General features: G+C 43.0%; 1 protein-coding gene across 5 annotated transcripts in view; it reads left to right on the top strand.

The window, feature by feature from the left end:
* The window catches only part of ENOX1 (ecto-NOX disulfide-thiol exchanger 1), a 488,154-nt gene that overhangs the window by 377,562 nt on the left and 85,733 nt on the right, over positions 1–24,859 (top strand). For 3 of the 5 annotated variants that reach the window (XM_038762016.1, XM_038762017.1, XM_038762015.1), the window contains exon 11: positions 5,861–5,974. The exons of the other annotated variants lie outside the window; for them this stretch is intronic. In XM_038762016.1, the coding sequence (XP_038617944.1) occupies positions 5,861–5,974 (114 nt within the window). The remainder of the gene's footprint in view (positions 1–5,860; positions 5,975–24,859) is intronic. 5 annotated transcript variants of the gene reach the window in all.

The raw sequence follows: 24,859 nt of genomic DNA, 5'->3' as shown, positions 1-24,859 counted from the left end.
ATTATTGTCAGCTGTGTGACTTTGGGCAAGTCACTTAACTCTCTGTGCCTCAGTTACCTCATCTGTAAAATGGGGATGAAGACCATGAGCCCCTCGTGGGACAATCTGATCAACTTGTACCCCTCCAGCGCTTAGAACAGTGCTTCGCATATAGTAAGCACTTAACAAATACCAAAATTATTATTATTATTATTATTACTATTATTATCATTATTATTATTATTGTTCAGCTGTGTGACTTTGGACAAGTCCCTTAACTTCTCTGTGCCTCAGTTACCTCATCTGTATAATGGGGATGAAAACCGTGAGCCCCTCGTGGGACAACCTGATCACCTTGTACCCCTCCAGCGCTTAGAACAGTGCTTCACATATAGTAAGCACTTAACAAATACCAATATTATTATTATTATTATTGTCAGCTGTGTGATTTTGGGCAAGTCACTTAACTTCTCTGTGCCTCAGTTACCTCATCTGTAAAATGGGGATGAAGACCGTGAGCCCCTTGTGGGACAACCTGATCACCTTGTACCCCTCCAGTGCTTAGAACAGTGCTTCGCATATAGTAAGCGCTTAACAAATACCACAATTATTATTATTATTATTATCATTATTATTATTATTATTGTCAGCTGTGTGACTTTGGGCAAGTCACTTAACTTCTCTGTGCCTCAGTTACCTCATCTGTATAATGGGGATGAAGACCGTGAGCTCCCTGTGGGACAACCTGATTACCTTGTATTCCCCCAGAGCTTAGAACAGTGCTTCGCATATAGGAAGCACTTAACAAATACCAATAATAATAATAATAATAATAATAACAATAATGATAATAATTTTGGCATTTGTTAAGCGCTTACTATGTGCGAAGCACTGTTCCAAGCGCTGGGAGGATGCAAGGTGATCAGGTTGTCCCACACAGAGCTCATGGTCTTCATCCCCATTATACAGATGAGGTAACTGAGGCACAGAAAAGTTAAGTGACTTGCTCAAAGTCACAGAGCTGATAATAATAATAATAATTTTGGTATTTGTTAAGCGCTTACTATTTGCGAAGCACTGTTCAAAGTGCTGGAGGAGTACAAGGTGATCAGGTTGTCCCACAAGGGCTCACGGTCTTCATCCCCATTTTACAGATGAGGTAACTGAGGCACAGAGAAGTTAAGTGACTTGCCCAAAGTCACACAGCTGACAATAATAATAACAATAATAATTTTGGCATTTGTTAAGTGCTTACTATGTGCAAAGCACTGTTCCAAGCGCTGGGGGGATGCAAGGTGATCAGGTTGTCCCACACAGAGCTCATGGTCTTCTTCCCCATTATACAGATGAGGTAACTGAGGCACAGAAAAGTTAAGTGACTTGCCCAAAGTCACAGAGCTGATAATAATAATAATAATAATTTTGGTATTTGTTAAGTGCTTACTATTTGCGAAGCACTGTTCTAAGCGCTGGAGAGGTACAAGGTGATCAGGTTGTCCCACAAGGGCTCACAGTCTTCATCCCCATTTTACAGATGAGGTAACTGAGGCACAGAAAAGTTAAGTGACTTGCCCAAAGTCACACAGCTGACAATAATAATAACAATAATAATTTTGGTATTTTTAAGCACTTACTATATGCGAAGCACTGTTCTAAGTCCTGGAGGGGTACAAGGTGATCAGGTTGTCCCACGAGGGGCTCACGGTCTTCATCCCCATTTTACAGATGAGGTAACTGAGGCACAGAGAAGTTAAGTGACTTGCCCAAAGTCACACAGCACTCTCCCAAGCACTTAGTACAGTGCTCTGCACACAGTAAGCGCTCAATAAATAGCATTAGTTCATTCATTCAGTCAATCGTATTTATTGAGCGCTTACTGTGTGCAGAGCACTGTACTAAGCGCTTGGGAAGTACAAGTTGGCAACATATAGAGCCGGTCTCTACCCGACAGTGGGCTCACAGTCTAGAATTAGTTGATTGATAGGGAACGGAAGGAGACCCAGAATTTAACCTTGAGGGATTCACACAGTTAGAGAGTGGAAGGTGAAAAAGGAAACCAAAAGAGGACAGCGTCATTGAAATTAAGGTTAGAAAATGTTTCTGGGCGAACGGCATCAAAGGCTGCTGAGAGGTCGAGGAGGATTAGGATAATAATAATAATAATGGCATTTATTAAGCGCTTACTATGTGCAAAGCACTGTTCTAAGTGCTGGGAAGGTTACAAGGTGATCAGGTTGTCCCACAGGGGGTTCACAGTCTTAATCCCCATTTTACAGATGAGGGAACTGAGGCCCAGAGAAGTGAAGTGTCTTGCCCAGAGTCACACAGCTGACAAGTGGCGGAGCCAGGATTTGAACCCATGACCTCTGACTCCAAAGCCTGGGCTCTTTCCACTGAGCCACGCTGGATTGGCAAGAAGGAGGTCATCGGTGACCTTAGAGAGGCAGTTTCCGTAGTGGGAAGGGGGTGGAAGCCAGATTGGAGGGGGTTAAGAAGAGAAAGAGGAGAGGAAATGGCGGCAGGAGGCATAAACAACTCACTCAAAGAAGAAAAGAAGGGTTAAATTCAGAAAGAGCTGGTTTATGGAGTAAGTGATTTCCTCGCCCTCCCGGGCTTTTGACCTTATTCGTTCATTCATTCAATCGTATTTAGTGAGCACTTACTGTGTGCAGAGCACTGGACTAAGCGCTTGGGATGGCGTGTTTGGTTTAGGGGTGCAGTTGGCAGCGATGGGACAGAATAACTCTGTGCTCTTCCCTCCCCACCTTAGCAACAGGGGGTTGCTTTGCAGGAAACTGTTGAGGGTTTTTTTTTGTGTGTATTTGGACATTACAAATTTTGCATTTTGTATTTTGCATTTGTATTTGTCGTACTCGGAAAGTGCAAACCTGTCTAGGCTATAACCTGGTGGTGAGCAGGAAAGCGTGGCTCAATGGAAAGAGCGCGGGCTTGGGAGTCAGAGGTCATGGGTTCAAATGCCGGCTCCACCAATTGTCAGCTGTGTGACCTTGGGCAATAATATAATAATAATAATGATTAGCTTCTCTGTGCCTCAGTTACCTCAACTGTAAAATGGGGACTGTGAGCCCCACATGGGACAACCTGATCACCTTGTATCCCTCTCCAGCACTTAGAACAGTGCTTGGCACATAGTAAGCGCTTAACAAATGCCATTATTATTATCATTATTATTATGCCAGTTGTATGCTCCCCAAGGGCAGGAATCATGTCTACAAACTCCATTGTACTCCCCCAAGCACTTAGTACAATGGTCTGCACATAGTAAGCACTCAGTCAATATCATTGATTGATTGGGAGGGGAGTTTCTTCAATGAGATATGCAGATTCTTTGGTAGGGAAGCATGGGGAGAGTGTTAATTGTATACAAAACTTGGGAGAGTCCAGTAAAAATAAAAGAAATGGTCTAAAGTGCCATCTTACCTTTCTCTTCCTTCTTCTCTACTTTCCCCCCTTCCCTTTTTCCTTCTCCTCCTTTTTGCTAGACTTAATTCTTGTGGGACTCCACGTAACAGCCCCTCCCCTGTTTTGGAGTTGCAAAAAAGAAGGAAAAGATGCAAGGAAATACGATCTTTATTAAGCCCCTACTCTGTGTAAGACACAGTACGAAGCAAACTTAAGATAGCGGGGGGAAGAAAATAATTTTTTTGTCCCATGGACATGAATTTTCAATCACAAAATGGGCACAGAGGTCTTCAGTGATAGGAGCTAGACCTCCCTTCAAAATGAAACCATTCATTCATTCATTCAATCGTATTTATTCATTTATTCATTCAATCGTATTTATTGAGCGCTTACTGTGGGCAGAGCACTGTACTAAGCACTTGGGAAGTACAAGGTGGCAATATCTAGAGACGGTCCCTACCCAACAGTGGGCTCACAGTCTAGAAGGGGGAGACAGACAACAAAACCAAGCATATTAACAAAATAAAATAAATAGAATAGTAAAGATGTACAAGTAAATAGAGTAATAAATCTGTACAAACATCTATACATTCATTCATTCAATCGTATTTATTGAGCGCTTATTGTGTGCAGAGCACTGTACTAAGTGCTTGGAAGTACAAGTTGGCAATATATAGAGACGGTCCCTACCCAACAGTGGGCTCACAGTCTAGAAGGGGGAGACAGACAACAAAACAAAACATATTAACAATATAAAATAAATAGAATAAATAATATGATTTCAAGTGAAAAATTCAGGCTTCTGTGTTGCTGATCTCCCAGGTGGCTTCAGGTAAGATTAAAATCTAATATCTAAGACTCCTGCTCTTTTAACACTTGAGCCATTTGAAGTTTCTAGGTTTTGGTTATTAGTCAGATGACTTCACCTTTACAAAGTTCTGCAGTCTGTAAGTTCCGCGTGGGCAGGGATCGTGTCTACCAATATTATAATTTTCAAAGTGCTCAGTACAATGCTATAAGTGCTCAATAATTACCTTTGATTGATTGATTCAAATAGCAAGTTCTGCAGTCTATAAGTTCCGCGAGGGCAGGGATGGTGTCTACCAATATTATAATTTTCAAAGTGCTTAGTACAATGCTGTAAGTGCTCAATAATTACCTTTGATTGATAGATTCAAATAGCAATACTAAATTTTAAGCCTTTACCCCTGGTAACTTGGCATATAAGACGTTCGCTATCCTCCATTTCATACAACTGTCCTTCATTTTCAGATGATGCTACCGTCTATGAATGGGAGGGTGGCTGGAAAGAGGGACGTTGAAAACACTCCTTATTTGCACTTCCATTCTTTCATTCAATCGTATTTGTTGAGTGCTTACTGTACTGTACTAAGCACTGTACTAAGCGCTTGGGAAGTACAAGTCGGCAACATATAGAGACGGTCCCTACCCAACAACAGGCTGACATCCTAGAAGGGACTTAAGGATAAGTTCTTGATACATCGCGGAGGGATTCGTCTCGTATTTAGTGTTTGTCTCTGTTTTCTTATCTACCTCTGCGTATTCCAAGCTCGGTGAAATCACGCTGAGCGAGATTCGCCCCTCTTCAGACAACTGACCATAGGTTGGTCCATTCTGCCGTAGTCTCCCAACAGTACATGGCTATTTCACTTTGTTAGTGACCGCACTTCACTGTGTCTTTAAATTCTTTATACTCTCCTCCTATTTTGCCTGTGTTCCATTTACTTCGCCATGCAGTAGCTGCTTAGGTAACCTGCTCCTGTCAATTCTTTTCATAATAATAATAATAATAATAATTATGTCATTTGTTCATTCATTCAGTCATATTTATTGAGCGCTTACTGTGCGCAGAGCAAAGCGCTTACTATGTGCCAAGCACTGTTCTGAGCGCTGGAGGGGGATACAAGGTGATGAGGTTGTCCCACGTGGGGCTCACAGTCTTAATCTCCATTTTACAGATGAGGTCACTGTGGCACAGAGAAGTTAAGTGACTTGCCCAAGGTCACACAGCTGACAGTTGAACCCACGACCTCCGACTCCTAAGCTCTTTCCATTGAGCCATGCTGCTCATAATAATGAGATTAATAGACGTGGTATTTGTTAAGCACTATGTGCCAACTACTACACTGAGCACTAGGAGAAAGTTAATCAGTTCAGACACGGGACTCTCCTTCCAAGTAGGAGGGAGAACAGGTATTGAATCCCTCTTTTACAGATGAGGAAACTGAGGCACAGACAAGTTAAGTGACTTGGCCAGGGTCACACGGAAGGCAAGTGGCAACACAGAGGTGAGAACCCAGATCCTCTGACTTGCAACCCTGGGCTCTCCTCTGTCCTGCGCCGTCTCTGAATATATAGAATCGAAATTGGTGATCTGACTGTTGCCCGTATTGCTGGTAACGTTGTCCTGCCGTGTGATGTTGTGTCTGGATTATAGGTGGTGGTGTTGAACCTGCCGGAGAAGCTGGATATGTCTTCTGTAATAGCTCCAGATCCCACAGCCCTATAGGAGATTGGACATCACGGCAGCCATGTTTAGACCATCAGCTTGGTGTGTAGTATGATTCCTGTTGTCTCCTCCTGTTTGACTGTCTGCCAAAACCAATGCTAGCCTTTTGGGTTCTGTTTTCTAGCTCTTAATCTACCTGTTCACTGTTGGACAATGTGCTGGCTAGGTAGCAAAATTTCATTAGTCAATGTAAGATTTCATTGGTTCAATGTAAGATTCACAGTCAGTTGGCTCGATGTAAGATTTCCCAAGTCAGTGCTGCTTCCTTACTTCCAATGTCTTCAGCCTCTCCCTTGCCCGAATTCTATGACGTGATTCAAAATCATTTGACTATATCCTCGGGCGGGGGGGTCACTTCAGTACTGTCATCTGCTTGTGGCAGTTCCTGAGCCACTATCTCAAAGTGCTTTCGAAATACTCATAGATATTCAGCCAGAAAAAATGTCTCAGTGGAGGCAGAGTACATGTGGACTGTCTTGCGGGTCTCTCATGGGAGCAAAGAAGAGTTTCGCTCCGGGGGTGATGGAGAAAGGATCAGAAAGGACCCCTCCAACTCTGACTGCGCCAGCTATTCTGTCATGCGATAGTTTGAGAATCTTGCTGAATTTTTCAGGACAGTGTGGCCTAGTTGAAAGAGCACAGAATCCTTCCTCCATCACTTATCTGCTGTGTAACCTTGGGCAGGTTTCTTACCTTCCCTGTGCCTCAGTCTCCTCCTATGTAAAATGGGGATTTAATACCTGTTTTCCCTCCCCATGTGGGCCAGGAATGTGTTCAATCTGATTATCTTGTGTCTATCCCAGGACTCTGCACACAGAAAGTGCTTAACGAATATGGCAACTGTTATTAACTGAATTCGCTTAGCACAGAGATCTAGGCTGTCTTGTCGGTCCAAAATGATTTTGAAAAGTTAACGGACTGTCTTTGATATTGAAATTTGCACTTTTCTTGGATTTTTAACTCTGCAGTGATCTTTTCTGATGGGTTACCCATTAGTCTGAAGCTACGTCGTGATTCCCGTAACGTACAGTTGAGAGGGTCCTTCAGTAGCTGATTGGAAGGATTCTGGCTAGCATTTTTCCAGCAAGGATTCTTTCCTCAGCTTCCATAGTCAGCTCTTCCCCCTTCCTTCTTGAAAATGCCACTATTATGATGGGATGGCGTCTCCCTAGCATTCGATATGTTGAGGAAAAGCTGACACGGCATTTGGGAGCAACATAAATCCATGGCAGCCATGCAGCTAGAGAGCCAGAAGAGTCAGAATTAGGCCCTATTCATTCATTCAATCGTATTTATTGAGAGCTTACTGTGTGCAGAGCACTGTACTAAGCGCTTGGGAAGTATGTCGGCAACATATTCAAGACTGTTAGAGAACCTCATCAAGCGTGTTCTGTCTTCTTGGGTGCTAGTGATTTTTTTGAATACCAATCCCTGCTGTCAACCTGATCTATGCTTCCCCACCCCACCCTATTCTCAATCAATCGATCATATTTACTGGGTGCTTATTTTGTGCAGAACACTATACCATTCAGTAGAGTACAATAAAACACTTGGTAGACACATTCCCTGCCCGCAGTGAGTTTACTGTCTAGATTACATCAACAGTCTACAGCCTAGTCTCCCTTCTCTCTAGAGAGAACATTTCTCAACAGGAAATGAGAAAAAAAACCATCACTGACCCCTGACTTTTTCCAAATTCTTGTACCTTCTGCAAATATGACGGGGAAGAGGTGATGGCCAGAACACAGGAGTTTAAGAGGTTAATCCCCAAACTTGAGCAAGGAAAGATTATGAAGACCCCCGACCTAGAAAGGTTTAGAAAAAGGACCACTTAACAGAAGAGTCTTTCATGGGCCTTCGGCACAATATAAAGTCTGTAGCGCCGCAGAGCCTTTCAACTGCAAAGAATGCCATTATCTAGATTACATTTTATTATGTTTTCTGGGTATTTCATACTGATAAGGTTTTATGCAGATCATTACATAGGAGAATAGATTTAATCCTGTTTTCTTAGCAGGCTTTAAGGACACTGAGAGATTATTTATGTAATAGGATGCAAAGTTGCTATGGAAAATGCTATAGCAACCTAACATCCTCACAAACCCAAGCAGCCACTTGTGACAGCAATCTAAATTTACATTTATTTTAGTGTCATTTTATCGACACTCCGAGTATCTCTTTTTGACAGCGTGTTAAAATATGTTTTCGGCTTGCTCTTGAGCAAAATTAACAGTGTGTTGTTAGAATGAAGTGCAGTTTGCAAAATTTCCGGAAAGACGTCGGAATCGTGTGGGGGGGATTTTAGCAGAAATAGGAGCTGGCTAGATTCGCAAGGGTTTTTTTGTCTTTCTAAACATTGCCAAATTTGCTTGACTACATTTTTTAAATTATCTTCTTTTCAAATGTGTAGAAAATGTGTAAATTCAGAAAACAGCTACCGTCAACCACATAATGTATTTATTAATTGTCCAAGCGCATGTAGCACTAAACCAGATGCCGAAGGAAGCAAATTAGAAATGATGCCCTACCCCTCAGAGTTGATAAACATTTTAAAACTAGCTCACTTTCAGATGACTATGGAAGTTCAAATATAACCAAATGATATGCCAAATTATAGACCGTTATACTTGTATTAGTCTAAGAAACGGGGTTATTTTCCAAACTAGAATTCCCAGTATATTCGGTAGCACCGGGGGCCCACTTTCAGTAATGTTTCTTCTTGTGAGGAAGCACACCTGACTGAATTTCTGCTTGGGGCTGTTAGGTACGGAGCCAAACTTCAGGGGATTAAATCCCCCAAACGTGGGCATGCCACAGAGCCTAGTTTTGGTGGAAACATTGTCTCTATCGATTTTTTTAACATACCTCTTTGTCAAGAAACTTTAAGTGTGACTCTTATATTGTTAAGATAGAACATCGGCTGCAAAATCAATACCAGACCAATTTAAGACCTGTGTCGAGACGAGCCTCATAGCCCTCTGATGTAGCGTTTGTTAATATCTCTCTCCCAATCTCCTCTGCCTTTTATTAAGCGTTATACATCATAGCCAGGATGTGACATAAAGCTATCATATCTTGGTTCCGGACATGGTTGTTTGTACATTTTAAGAGCTGACTTGAGAAGGCTGAGTCTGTGAAAGAGAAGGAAGGGAAGAGTAAGGGTTACCTGCAAAGTTACAGGCAACTAAAGGTTTTAAACCAATGGATCTGAATGAACAAACTAACTTCTCGTGTTTGGAATGATAATGTTGGGCACCGTAGGGTATTTGACAAATTTGAAGAACCTGGAATTCAATCGCTGTTATCGTTTTATCATTTTAGTCTCATGTTGGAGTGGATGTAACCATTTCATTTTTAATTAAAATCCTTATACTTTCCCAAACCAGAATGTATTTATTTTAGGTCCAATTGAATTTCTTTCAAGTCCTGGGCCAGAAGGGCTGTGCTAATTTGTGTGGCTGTGCCAAGTCATCTAAAAGAATTCTCTACAAACCCAGCTAGTATGCCAGACCTTTGAAATTCCAAGGAAAATGGCCAATAACATCTTTTTCTTCGCTAAATGGACTTTATTTATGTCTTTGAGGTACTTTTGGGGTAGAGGGAGATCGATCCGTTTGCGGTGTTTTCACTCACCGAAGGAAATCTTCTTCAGTCGAGTAGCAGGATAAGCAGTTAATGTATTTAAGACTATTCCTTCGGATGCCAGTTCTTAAAATCATTCCTTAAGCCATCACAATATTTTTGTGACGTGAGTGGTTTTTCTAACAAATGTAATGTGTTAAAGGAATTAGTCAGGTAGAGGGAAAGAACTTTATAAAGATGAAGTCACTGTTTTGGGAACTGAATTGTGTTTTCACTCTGGGCCTCTGTCAAACTGAACACGATGCATACTATGTCTCATCGTCACTAGTCTCTCAGAGGAGCTAGAACAAACTCCCCTCCTCCCCAGAACATAAATCCTCCTAGATAAAAACGTTACATAGAACATTAATTCAGATAAAGGATCAGATCTTAATTCCTTTGAACCCCAGTCGCTTTGCCACTGCAAAGAGAAGCAGAATGGCTCAGTGGAAAGAGCCCGGGCTTTGGAGTCAGACGTCATGGGTTCAAATCCCGGCTGCGCCAAGTGTCAACTGTGTGACTTTGGGCAAGTCACTTAACTTCTCTGTACCTCAGTTCCCTCATCTGTAAAATGGGGATGAAGACTGTGAACCCCACGTGGGACAACCTCATCACCTTGTATCCCCCCAGCGCTTAGAACAGTGCTTTGCACATAGTAAGCGCTTAACAAATACCACCATTACTATTATTACTATTTGCCTGGCCTTAACTAAATCATCATCCAGTTCTATTCTATTTTACTCTCCCAAGTGCTAAATACAGTGTTCTTCATTCATGCATTCATTCAATCGTATTTCTTGAGCGCTTACTGTGTGCAGAGCACTGTACTAAGTGCTTGGGAAGTACAAGTTGGTAGTGAGCACTCAATAAATACCACGGACTGGTTGGTTGATTACAATAATGGATCAAAAGGCTTATCCTGGTAAGCCTTCCTCTGTCTGTGGGGTAGCTAGTTAAACTTTAAAAAGGTCACCCGAAGGAGACCCTCTGGCTCTAAAAATGAGAACTACTGATGTGGATTGTACAGAGAAAACCATCTCTCCTCTGTTCCCTTCCCCACCTCCTGTGTGAATTCTAAGAGCTGTCCATTAACCAGTAAAAGGTTAGTCTTTGATCGTAATAGAGGATATCAATCCCGTGTTTTTTCATCAGGTGCCTCAGAGGGAGTGCTGAGTCTAATTCTGGCAATGTTCCTGAAATAGATCCATCCTTCAATTTCGAAGGTGACACGACTCAAGGGGAGGCAAGGATGCTTGAAAAGACCAATGCCAAGATGATTAGGCAGTCAGTCGTATTTATTAACGGCTTACTGTGTGCAGAGCGCTTGGGAGAGTTCAACAATAAACAGACACATTCCCTGTGCACAGAGAGCTTATAGTATAGAGGGGGAGACAGACAGTAATACGCATAAATAAATTACAGACGTGAGTGCTGTGGGGCTGGGAATGGGGATGAATAAAAGTTAGACCCTAAGTGCATGGATTTGTCCTCTACAGGGCCTGTCTCCGCTTTTAAGTCTCTCTTAATGTCCTCTTGTTAATCGTGGTATTTGTTAAGCACATACTACATGCCAAACACTGTGTTAGGCACAGAGGTAGAGAAAATACAACCAGATTAGACCCAGTCCCTGTCTGATTTCAGGGAGAGGGAGGGAGAATAATTTGCTTATCCCCACTTTGCAGCTGAGGAAAATGAATCACAGAGTTGGGTGACTTGCCTAAAATCACACAACAGGGACGTGGCTTAGCCGGGGTAAGAACCCAGGTGTCATCACCATCATCAGTGGTATTTATTGAACCTTACTACGTTTGGATCACTGTATTAAGTGCTTGGGACAATTCAGTACAACAGAGTTAGTAGACACATTCCCTGCCCACAACAAGCTTACAAGACTCCGTCTTCTGTATTCTTTACACCAGACCACACTGTCTTTCGTAAGAGTTCTCCACTTTCACCAAGCCTTCACTCAAGCAAAGTAGCCCTTCTCCCTCCTCATTGCTGCCCTTTCGGCTAATGTGTTCACTGCATTGGTTCTCTAACAGTGTCATTTTATTTGAGGCTGTGATGGTCTTACATCTTAAAATCATTTCATCTGTCCTAGCTAAGGTGTGTCCTGTCCCTTTCCTGTCCCTTTCAATTCACTGTTCAGCAGCTGCTTGGGTGTCCTCAGATCATCCCTTCTCTTCTCATACCCTGCCCAGTGAAGCTGTGAGCACTGCTTTGTTGCTTGGTGAGCTCATAACAATCCAGAATATTGCTGTGGGTCATTTCATCCTGCTTTTTGATGCTGAGCGGGGTTGGTATTTGGCCTAGTAAAACTGTTCAAGAAGCTGGTTGTGTTTTCCGGAATACACCCAGATCTCAGAGCCATAGAAAAGGTAGGACACCAGAACAACCTTATAGCCCTTTCCCTTGATATGCTGTTTGATTTTCCATTGGGATCAATCTGCCCAAACTGGTGCTGGCCTTTTTAATGTGTTTTCTCTATCTTTGTATTTCTATGCATTGTTGGGTAGCTCTCACTGCCGAGATAACAGAATTTAGTGAGGGCACTAGGGTTGGTACTGATGTCATCCTCGCAAAGCTGTGAGGCCTTTAAGAAAGAGCTTTAGCCTGGGAGCCAGGAGATGAGGGTTGTAATTCTGTCTCTGTCATTTTTCCTCAGTGTGGCCCTGGGCAAATCTCCTCACTTCTGGGTGCCTCAGTATAGTCAGCTATAACATGGCTATTAAACAGCTGTTCCAACTCTCCTTTAAAATATGAGTCCAGTGTGGGACCAGGGCTCTGTCCTATCTGATTATCTTGTATCTACCCCAGTGGTTTGGCATCTCGTCAGTGCTACAACTAATATTTTTATTATCTCCTAGCCGGTTCTGCATCCAGCTCGCTCCTCTTTCTTCCAGAAGATGATGATTATGGTATCCTTCTGGAAACCTTGTAGCATTTCCTCCAGGTTGCACATATTGAGAAAAACCTAGTGCAGCTGTCCCTTCCTGTCTTGTAGATATCTAAAGGTAGGTCATCAGCTCTAGATCCTTTTCTATTTTTCGTGGGTTTCCTCTCGGAGATTTCGTCCTCTGAAGTTGGATTTAAGGTTATGCAGTCTTCTGTGATGCCCTTCTCAATGGTGGGAGGCACGGCATGGAGTTCATTGAACTGGCTTTTTCTTATGGTCTGTGTGAGATTCTGTATTTGTTGGTAGTAAGGCCGGGGCGAGCTGCGCTCTTCAGGGACCCTAGAGCTTCTGCAGTGAAGAGTAGCAGTCTTTCGTTTTGAGGAGGGGAGGGTCAATTTATCCTTAAATCTCTTGCTTTGGGGTACCTCCTGTGGCCTTGTGTGTTCCTTAGCTTGATCTCTGGATCCAGTCATCGCATTCTGTAAGCCACCATTCTGTTACGAAGATGAGAGGCTGAAAGGTATTACCGACCCATTTTTTGCTTTGATTCAAGCCTTTTTACTAATCCCCGGGTCCTTATCACCCAATCCACTTTAATGGGGCCTCAGTCTTACCACAGTGTAGATGGCTGCTGGGTGGACAGCAGTTCTGTGAAGCCCCATTGGCGGTTCTCACTGGCCGTTGTAGCCGAGGTTCCTTGTTATCTGTCGAGATTTTCTTATACAGTACTGTGCGTGGCTCAGTGGGTAGAGTGTGGACTTGGGAGTTAGAAGGATCTGGGTTTTAATCCCCCTGGTGTAAGTCACTTCCACTGGGCCTTAGTTACCTCATCAGGAAAATAGAGATTGAGACTGTGAGCCCCGTGTGGGAAAGTGACTCTGTCCAACCCCGTTTGCTCGTATCCACCCCGGTGCTTAATACAGTGCCTGGCACATAGTAAGCCCTTAACAAATGCCACCATCAGTATTACTATTAACTGGATTCTGGTCCCTGTAAGAAGTTTTGGCTTGGGAGGAGCAGTGAGTGCCAGGTGGGAGAACTGAGTCGGTGGAGAGCCTTGAAAAAATGGTCAGGATGTTTGACGTGGAAGGAGGCAGGTAGTGAATGGAGGTTTTAGAGGAGCATAGCAATGTGTTCTGAATGACATCTGGGGAAAGTGATCCAGGCCTCAGCCTCTAGGCTAGACCAAAAAGGAGAGAAATAGAAGTCGGGGAGATCAGTGAGGAATCTGATACAATGTTTACCCAGAAAATAAAAAGAGCTAGATCAAAGATGGTGACTGTTTGGGTGGAGAGGGAAGCGGGGAGCTGGAAAATACTGGAGAAACAAAGCCCATGGGATTTAATAACAGACAAAATGTGAAAGGTGAAAGTCAAAGAGGAGTCAAACATGGTAACAAGGTTGTAATGATTTCCTCTTTCCTGCCTTTCGGGGGGAAGTAGTGGCAATTTAGAGTCAGTTTCTCTGTGTTCCCACTCAAGGAAGCATGACTTGCTCCCTCAGATCATTTTTTTCTCTTCCTTTCTCGGGTGGGGTGAAGAGAAAATAAGGTTGCAGGTAAATTCTGCAGTTTGACATTTCGTTTGAAGCTGAGAGTGATCCCTTTCACACGAATAAATGGAATCTTCAGCAATTGAGAATGCCGGGCCCTCAAATATTTGGAAAAAAGAAATTAAAAGAAAGCTCTTACAAAGGACTTCTAGCACTCCATGTAGCTACTCATGCTCTGGGATAGCCAAGAAAGATATCAGCTTTGTTGAGTAACCAAAAGTCCCTATAACAAAGCCCTGTCATCCACTCAACTAAATTGCTTTCCATTTTCAATAAAGAACCGGAGCAAGATAGCTTCTCACTCAGAGGAATTATTTTCACCTCTCCAAAACAAAATATTTCATGTAAGTTTGGGGCTTTAGTAGGATACAGTCATTTCTTAAAGATCACTGTTCCACTCTCCCTAGTGCAGGAAAGGACACCTTGAAAGCATCCTCAGATTGCTCTGTTTCACCATTGGAACTTTTTTTAAAAGCTTTTCTTATTTGATTAATAGTGTTTAGCTGGCCAATTCAGAACTTGGAGAGGTTTTCTAAGCAGGTATCGGGGGAAATCATATATATATACATATATATATATATAATGGCATTTATTAAGCACTTACTATGTGCAAAGCACTGTTCTAAGCTCTGGGGAGGATACAAGGTGGTCAGGTTGTCCCACGTGGGGCTCACAGTCTTAATCCTCATTTTACAGATGAGGTAACTGAGGCCCAGAGAAGTGAAGTGACTTACCCAGAGTCACCAAGCAGCGCTCTCTTCTGTTGTATTATACTCTTCCAAGCGCTTAGTACATAGCTCTGCACCTTGTATGTACTCAATAGATACAACTGATTGATTGAAAACTTATTCTCGTCAAATCATTAATGAGCAAAGCAAAAGCTGTCTTTTGTGGATACGTGAAAAAGCTGAGGATGCTCAACATGGAGAGTTGCAATAACTGAAATACTGTCCATACATGCAATTTTGCTTCTTAGAAAATGCTATCATCCCATGATACAGGAGGCTATTTAGACAAATTTGATTTTCCATGCTTGAGGGGTTAGGAAATAAGTTACAGTTTTTGTGGAGCAGGGCCACGGAGCGAAGGGAGTAAACGGAACAGCAGGCATCACAAGGCATGGTGAATTGCATCCCTGTTACAATGACAATATAGATGTAATTCGTTTTCTCTGAAACCAACTTGAACTGGTTGAACTGGAACCCATAGAGCCCTGGCCTATAATTACAGCGACCTAGAGCGGAGACCAGCTAAGGATTCAGGAGGAAGAGTTCCCAAGCCTTCAGGGACCTCAAATGCCATGTCTAGCCAGATGAGCATCAGGAGATATTTACCCACTCAGTATGCAGCCTGCAAATTTGGACTCAGGGCAATTTATCCTGTTAGGATCCTTAAAGTCTGCAGATTTTCCCCTGAATTATATCCTCTCTTTCTCTCTCTCTCTCACTCACATACTTAGGCATACACGGGAAAAGGCTCTCTAGCATTTGGCACGGAAGTTTGTTGTTTGATCTCTGTCACCTAGATCATAAGCGTCACAAGGGGAAGCAGCGTGGCTCAATGGAAAGAGCATGGGCTTTGGAGTCGGAGGTCATGGGTTCGATTGCCGGCTCCGCCAATTGTCAGCTGTGTGACTTTGGGCAAGTCACTTTACTCCTCTGCGCCTCAGTGACCTCATTTGTAAAATGGGGATTAAGACTGTGAGCCCCCCGTGGGACAACCTGATCACTTTGTAACTTCCCCAGTGCTTAGAACAGTGCTTCATAGTAAGCGCTTAATAAATGCCATCATTATTATTACCACATCCCTTCTTTCTGGGGGACTGTAGAGTTCCCCGATTGTGGTGCTCAATAAATACTGATGAGGAGATACGATGATGAGGGTGGATATAGGATGAACCGGTGAAGGCTGGAAGCTAAATGAACCAGTGAGAAGGCGACATTTTGAAGAACTAAGGTGACTAGCCTTACTCCTATTCTGGGAGACCGAAAGAGATTAAACAATGTATTTCCCAAAGAATGTTTGTGCAGAAAAGTAGTACAGAGTAGCCTACAGCGTAACCCTCTAGACTGTGAGTTTGCCAATTCTGTTGTTCTATCCCTACCCCCCTCCAGTCAGGCTTCTGCCTCCTCCCTCCACAGAAACCACCCTCTCAAAGATCACCAGTGATCTTCTTGCCAAATCCAACGTGGCCTCCACTCCATCCTAATTCTCCTCAACCTCTTCTCCCAAAAACATTTTCCAACCTGGGCTTCACTGACACCGTCCTCTCCTGGTTCTCCTCCTATCTCTCTGCCCGCTCATTCTCCGTCTCTTTCGTGGGCTCCTCCTCTGCCGCCCACCCCCTAACTGTGGGGGTCCCTCAAGGTTCAGTTCAGTTCGGCTGGGGAGTGGGGTACAGGATGTCTAAGTCGGGGAAGGCCTCTTGGAGGAGATAATAATGACGATAATAATTATGGAACCTGTTAAGCACTTTTTATGGGCCAAACACTCTTCTAAGCACTGGGGTAGATAAAGTTAATCAGCTTGGACAGCACTGTCCCCCATGAGGCTCACAATCTAAGTAGGAGGGAGTAGGATTGAGTCCCCATTTCGCAGATGAGGTAACTGAGGCACAGAGAAGTTGAATGACTTGCCCAAGGTCACACAACAGACAGGTTGGGGAGCCGGGATTAGAACCCAGATCCTTCTGTCTCCTAGACACGTGCCCTTACCACCACACTAGACCACACTGCTTCTCTGTGACCTTAATAAGGCTGTAAGGTGGGGAAGAGTAATAATAATAATAATAATAATAATGATGGCATTCGTTAAGTGCTTACTATGTGCCAAGCACTGTTCTAAGCCCTGGGGGGATACAAGGTGATCGGTTTGTCCCGCGTGGGCTCACCATCTTAGCTTCCATTTTACAGATGAGGGAACTGAGGCCCAGAGAAGTTAAGTGACTTGCCCAAAGTCACCCAGCTGACAATTGGCGGAGCTGGGATTTGAACCCACGACCTCTGACTCCAAAGCCCGGGCTCTTTCCACTGAGACACGCTGGTTCTCTAGTAGCAGTAGCAGTCTGGTGTTTATGGAGTTCCGCAGGTTAGCGAAGCCAAGGTTGGGATAAAGTTTCAAGGAAAAGAAGGTGGTCAAAAGTGTCAAAGGCAGTAGCTCCTGATGGGAGAATACCTCACCGCCTTTTACTTCAGAACAATTACGCTTTTTTTACCATTTTGTTTTCCATCATTGCGTGAGCTATTATCGATCGTGGCACTGATAGGATCGAGTGTTCTGGAACTTCTCCTCTCCCCAAATTATTCAAAGCTCAAGCCCCGCTCTTGGCTCAGTGGAATTAAGACCTGACTTCTGCCCCTGGCTCTACCTGTGGCTGACACCATCCAAGACTGTATATGGATTTTCCAGTGTCCTGCTTTCCATTATCCTGATTGCCTGTGGCTCTTGGTTCCCTACTGGAAACACAACTGGCAGAGTTGAGAAGGTCTGAGTGGTTCTGTGCCAACTTCTAGCACTAAAATAATTTCTTTTATGTTTCCCAGTACTCACAAAATTAATATTAATATTAATAATTGGCAGATCCAGGATTAGATCCCGCATCGTCAGACTCCCAGACTCTTGGTGCTTAATATATATAGTTTCTGTTATTGTTCTACATGGGTTCTCAGTTTGGAAGTCTCCAGATCAAATCTCATATGTCATTCCTGATGGGAGAATCTGTAATTCAAAGACTGTAGCACATGTTACTGGGCTTACATTGGGGCCTTTCAAATGAATAAATGATTTAAAAAGGTGATAAAACACTGTTAATAGTAAATAATTACTATGGTATTTGCTACGTACTTACTAAGTGCCAAGGACTGTGACCACCACTGGAGTAAATACAAGATAATCTATTTGGGCAAAATCCCTGTCCCACATATATCAATACCGAGTTACAATAATAACCTTACAGAGCTGTGTTAAAGGGAATCTTTAAGCAATACAAAAAATCTGCTGCTTTACACTCATTTTTCTCAGTGATTTAGGTGAATCTGGTGTTACCAGGCAACATATCCTTTATTTTCTTCTGCTGTTTTGGAAGTAGAAATGAGAACCCTCAGTTGCCCCATGTTCTTTCCCACGCTTATATCTCTATAGCTTAGGAAGCAGTGAGAAATTCAGTTCTGTTCTTCTTATCTCAGTTTCTCCTTTCAAAGTCTGGGAATAACATCTGCCTCAAGTGCAGTTGATAGCCGTAAGGATTTTTAAATGTGGATATTTAAATTCTTAAGGCCACTATATCTGTGATGGAATATTTTCATAAATGCTCTCGCATCAGCTCAACGGAAGGTATTTTAATTCTATAGGTTTTTCTTTTCTTCCTTTGCAAATTAGTACCTTGTTTCAGTTGTTTAGAGAGCAATATAGTTCCCTCCTTGATCCATAATATTGATATTTTCAGTTTTATTCCCACTGCGGACTTCAGGCACTAGGTTACGTTGTCCTTCAGGCTTTCAGTTTCTTGGTTACCCCAAAGAACGGCCTCCCTCCCTGTCCCAGTTCTTAATATTTTGTTATTAATAATTATAGTATTTGGTAAATGCTTACTATGTAACAAGAACTGTTCAAACCACTGGGGTGGATACAAGATAATCAGGTTGGACACAGTCCCTGTCCCACTTGGGGCTTACAGTCTTAATCCCCATTTTACAAGTGAGGTAACTGTGGCACAGAGAAGTTAAGTGAGTTGCTCAAAAATCACACAGCAAATAACCGTTGAGCCAAGATTTGAACCCACGTCCTCTGATTCCCAAGGGATTGTTCTTGGCAGTGGTCCGGGCCACTTCACATGCTGCTATTGACATCTATCTCTTTTTGGACTTTGGATTGGAATCTCCTTGAATTCAGGGACTGAGTTCCTTCTTCTTATTGTAATTTTGTATTGTATTCTTATTCTTAACTTCTTATTGTATTGTTCTTTTCCAAATGCTTTGTTCAGCGCTTCCGGGAGATAGTAATTCTGTGAGGAGGGAATGATCTAGAGTTTTGTTGGCACCTGAGAGGGAAAGGAGATGCAGAAGGGAATAGATAAGAGTCTGTTTGGTGACCTAGGAGAGTCTCAGTGGAGTGAAGACGGGTGAAGCCAGATTGTGGGGTATCAAAGAAAGAAGTTGGAGAAAGAAGCTGGAGAAAGGAAGCAGTGGATATATGCAACCTAAGTGAGGAGTTTGGACCAAATGGGAGGAATGATACGGTACACTGATTAGATGTTACATTGTGATCCAGAGAAAGTGTTTTTAAGTTAGGAGAGATATAACAGAAAGTGAGTGATTGAAAATGCTGGTCAGAAAGGCAAGAAAAGTGGACATACGCTGAAAAAGGATTGGTCAGAGTTGCAGGTAGAGGGGTAGATTTGAAGCAAGGAGATAATCTTCTCTCGAGAAATGACCAAGAAGAAGGAGAAAGTGATTGAGGTGGGGTGCGGGAGCTGGGAAGGTGAGGAGGGGAAAATATTTGGGACAAAAGGAAAAGGTAAAACTTGCTTCATGCAAACAACCCCCTGTGAGCCCATTGTTGGGTAGGGCCCATCTCTATATGTTGCCAACTTGTACTTCCCAAGTGCTTAGTACAGTGCTCTGCACACAGCAAGTGCTCAGTAAATACAATTGAATGAATGAATGAATTTGGGGATCTCATATCTGATGGAGTGGAGACAATGGGTGTAAACATCTTGCCTCTCCAGTTCCTCTCCTCCAATTCTTTCCTAGATCCCCTCCAGTCTGGCTTCTGCCCCATTCACTCAATAGAAACAACACTGCCTCAAGTAACCGATGACCTCCTTCTTGCCAAATCTGATGGCTTTTGTTCTATCCTAATTCATTCAATCGTATTTATTGAGTGCTTACTGTGTGCAGAGCACTGTACTAAGCGCTTGGGAAGTCCTAATTCTCCTAGACCTCTCAGTTGCCTTCAACGCTGTAGACGATAACAATAATGGTATTTGTTACGCACTTACTAAGTGCCAACTACTGTTCTAAGCTCTGGGGGTAGAGACGAGGTAATCAGGTTGTCCCACGCGGGGTTCGCAGTCTTAATCCCCATTTTGCAGGTGGGGTAACTGAAGCACGGAGAAATTATGTGGCTTGCCCAAGGTCACACAGCAGACTACTGGCAGAGCCGGGATTAGAATCCACGTCCTCTCACTCCCAAGCCCGTGCTCTTTCCACTAAGCCATGCTGCTAACACAGCTCTTTAAAACCACCCCCTCGCCTTGAAATTTCATCCAACCTTGGCATCACTGACACTGCCCTCTCTTTATTCTTCTCCTATCTCTCTGACCTCTCCTTCTCAGTTTCTTCGACTGCCCCTCCTCTGCCTCCCACCCTCTGACAGTAGGGTTTCCTCAAGGCTCAGTTTTAGGTCCCCTTCTTTACCCAATCCCTTGGAGAACTCACTTAATAATAATAATAATGATAGCATTTATTAAGCGCTTACTATGTGCAAAGCACTGTTCTAAACGCTGGGGGAGACACAAGGTGATCAGGTTGTCCCACATGGGACTCACAGTCTTAATCCCCATTATACAGATGAGGTAACTGAGGCCCAGAGAAGTGAAGTGACCTGTCCAAAGTCACACAGCTGATAAGTGGCGGGGCCGGGATTAGAACCCATGACCTCTGACTCCCAAGCCCATGCTCTTTCCACTGAGCCACGCTGCTTCTCTATCTATCATCCCTATGCAGAAGATTCCCAAATCTCCGTCTCATCCCCGACCTGTCTCCTTCCCTGCGATCTCCCATTTCCTCCTGCCTTCAAGACATCGCTACCTGGGTGTCCATCCCACGGACACCTCAAACTAAACATGCCCGAAACTGAATTCCTTGTCTTCCCACCCAAACCCTGTCCTCCCTCGTCTTTCCCATCACTGTAGACAATACCACTCTTCTCCTTATCTCTTAAGCCAGTTACCTTGGTGGTGTTCCCGACTCAGCTCTCTCATTCCACCTGCATTTTCAATCTGTCACCAAATTCTGTTGGTTCTACCTTCACACCAGTGCTAAAATCCACCCTCTCCTCTCCATCCAAACGGCCACTACGCTGATCCAGACACTTATCCCTGATCACCTTGTAACCTCCCCAGTGCTTAATACAGTGCTTTGCACATAGTAAGTGCTTAATAAATGCCATCGTATTATTATTATCCTGTCCTCCCAAGAAGCAGCGAGTCAGAAGGACCTGGGTTCTAATTTCAGTTCCGCCTCATGTCTGCTGTGTGACCTTGGGCAAGTCACGTAGCTTCTCTGTGCCTCAGTTAACTCATCTGTTGAAAACTGGGATAAGAGTGTGAGCCCCTTGTGGGACAGGGGCTGTGTGCAACCTGATTACCTTGTATCTACCCCAGTACTTAGAACAGTGCGTCTTGACACATAGTAAGCGCTTAACACATACGACGTATTTTTTTTTTTACTCTGAAGACTGCCTTCTTGCTGACCTCCCAGCCTCCTGTTTCTTCAGTCTCCAGCCCATATTTCATCCTGCTGCCTGGATCATTTTTCCACAAAAATGTTCAGTCCACATCTCCCTCTCATCAGCAAACTTCACTGGCTGTCCGCCCACCCCAATTTCAGATAGAAACTCCTTACCACTGGATTTGAAGTGCGCAATTAGCTCACCCCACCCTCCGGCACCTCACTAACTCCTATTGCAACCCAGCCCACAGACTTTGCTTTAATTTAAATTTAAATTTAAACTTAAAGGCGCCAATGTACACTGTGTACCTTGATCCCATCTATCTCCCCTCTTAACTCTCACCCATGACCCGCCTCTGGCCTGGAATGCCCTCCCTCTTCAGATGTGACAGATAAAGCCTATTTTCTTCAAGAGGCCTTCCCTAACTAAGCCCACATTGCCTCTTTTCCCACTCCCTTCTATGTTGCCCTTATTTGCTCCCTTTATTCACCTCTCCCCACCCTCAGGCCCACAGCATTTATGTACATATTCATAATTTATTCATTTATATTAACGTCTTTCTCCCCCCCTTTAAGCTCACTGTGGGCAGGGAATGTGTCTACTAACTCTGTTATATTGTTCTCTTCTAAAAGCACATCTTTTATCCTTTCCCAGGTGCTTAGTACAGTGCTCTGTATACAGTAAGCATTCAGTAAATATTCATTCAGTAGTATTTATTGAGCACTTATGGTGTGCAGAGCACTGTATTAAGCGCCTGGGAAGTACAAGTTGACAAATATCACTGACTAATTGATGGATTGATATGTTGCCAACTTGGACTTCCCAAGCACTTAGTGCAGTGCTCTGCACACAGTAAGCACTCAATAAATACGATTGATTGATTGATTGATTGATTGAGGCTGCTCTGTCCAAGGTCGTCGATGTTCTTTTGACAATTACAGTGGACTCCATTCTTGTACCTATTTTTTCTGTTTATTTTATTTTGTTAATATGTTTTGTTTTGTTCTCTGTCTCCCCCTTCTAAACTGTGAGCCCGCTGTTGGGTAGGGACCGTCTCTATATGTTGCCAACTTGGACTTCCCAAGCACTTAGTACAGTGCTCTGCACACAGTAAGTGCTCAATAAATACGATTGATTGATTGATTGATTGATTGATTGGTGAGGGGAGAGTGGAGCCAGGGCCCTTGTGAAGTCCTGGAACTAAAACGATTGTACCTTCCCACCTGTGGTCCCAAGTAGGTGACCATTGCCTTCTCAGGATAAATTGACTGAAGAGGTAAAAGAAATAGGCCCCAAATGACCCAAAGATATATTTTCTCTTGGACTCCAGAACATAGACAGGAATAATATTATTTAAAACATTCCATTGTGTGTTTACCTCTCGCCAGTGATTGACAGGGACATGAAATACTAGCGTATGTCCCCAAATTTCTTCGCATTTTTCCTTAGCGGGCTAATTATTTTAAGGAAGCTAGTGCAGGCTGGTAACTTGAATTTAAAACTTCTGACGGTTTATTTACTTAGAGCATGTCCTCGTCTATTTCCATGGAAACATAGTAATGTAGGAAGTGGAGGAGATCACTGGGTGTAATGAATAAAAAAAGGTACCATTCGAACAGAATAAATTACAGTTTGGTGTGCCACACATTTTGAAAGTAAAATTTCCTATCTGCAGATCAATATGAATATTCTTGGGGGAGATTTGGTTTTTCAGTTTATCAATGCTAATTAAAAAAAACCAAAACATTACATTCGGCCAGTATGACTCAAAAGTAGGTAGGTGGCTATTTTAAAAAAGAAATAGTTAGACTTTTATTTTGTCTATCAGATCCATGACCCAATCTCAAGGGTAATTTTATTGAGAAAAGTTGATTAAATGCTTTTCAAAATGGTTTAATTTGATGAAACAATAATGGAGGTTTTGCTAAACCTTCCTGAAAAGGATGGAAGAATAAATTTAAAAAACATATTAAAATAAATATAGCATTAAGCCTCTGTAGCACTTAATATATACCCCACCCTCAGCCCCACAGCACTTAGAAAATAATAATGGCATTTATTAAGCACTTACTATGTGCAAAGCACTGTTCTAAGCACTGGGGGGGGGATACAGGGTGATCAGGCTGTCCCACATGGGGCTCACAGTCTTCACCCCCATTTTACAGATGAGGTAACTGAGGCACAGAGAAGTTAAGTGACTTGCCCAAGGTCACACAGCTGACAGCGTTGCTCAGTGGAAAGAGCCCGGGCTTGGGAATCAGAAGTCATGGGTTCTAATCCTGGCTCCGCCACATGTCTATTTATTTATTTATTCTATTTATTTATTTTATTTGTACATATTTGTTCTATTTATTTTATTTTGTTGATATGTTTTGTTTTGTTCTCTGTCTTCCCCTTCTAGACTGTGAGCCCACTGTTGGGTAGGGACCATCTCTATATGTTGCCAACTTGTACCTCCCAAGCGCTTAGTACAGTGCTCTGCACATAGTAAGTGCTCAATAAATACGATTGAATGAATGAAATGAATGTCTTCTGTGTGACCTTGGGCAAGTCACTTCTCTGAGCCTCAGTTCCCTCATCGGTAAAATGGGGATGAAGACTGTGAGCCCCATGTGGGACAACCTGATCACCTTGTATCCCCCTCCAGTGCTTAGAACAGTGCCTTGCACATAGTAAGCGCTTAACAAATGCCATCATTATTATTATGTATATATCCATGATGTAACTTTATGTCTGCCTCCCACTCTAGACTGTAAACTCTCTGTGGGCAGGGAACATGACTCCAACTCTGTGGCCTTGTATACTTCCCAGCCACTTAGTACGGTGCTTTGCACACAGTAAGCATTCAATAAATGTGATTGATTGACTGATGTATGGATTTCAATTTGGAATTAATTGTATTAGCAGATTTTGCTGGGTTAAAAAGGAAGGATTTGGCTTTTTGAGGCCTCTCTTTCAAGAAACACCCGATCACGTTTTGTAAAAAGCCTAGCTCTGACCAGGAGATTTAGGGCTAACGTGCATCCATCCCCTGTCTTACCTCCTTCCCCTCCCCACAGCACCTGTATATATGTGTATATGTTTGTACATATTTATTACTCTATTTATTTATGTATTTTATTTGTACATATTCTATTTATTTTCTTTTGTTAATACGTTTTGTTTAGTTCTCTGTCTCCCCCTTCTAGACCGTGAGCCCGCTGTTGGGTAGGGACCGTCTCTATATGTTCCCAACTTGTACTTCCCAAGCGCTTAGTACAGTGCTCTGCACACAGTACGCCCTCAGTAAATACGATTGAATGAATAAATGAATGCTTAAAACAGTGCTTCGTACATAGTAAGCGCTTAATCAACAGTGTTTGTGAATGGGTAGCCTGGTAGCCTAAATTGAGTTAAACCCCAACTTC

Source organism: Tachyglossus aculeatus, chromosome 20, assembly GCF_015852505.1.
Source record: "Tachyglossus aculeatus isolate mTacAcu1 chromosome 20, mTacAcu1.pri, whole genome shotgun sequence".
NCBI lineage: Eukaryota > Metazoa > Chordata > Mammalia > Monotremata > Tachyglossidae > Tachyglossus > Tachyglossus aculeatus.
Note: the sequence above shows the minus strand (reverse complement) of the source record. Positions and strands in the feature narration are given on the sequence as shown.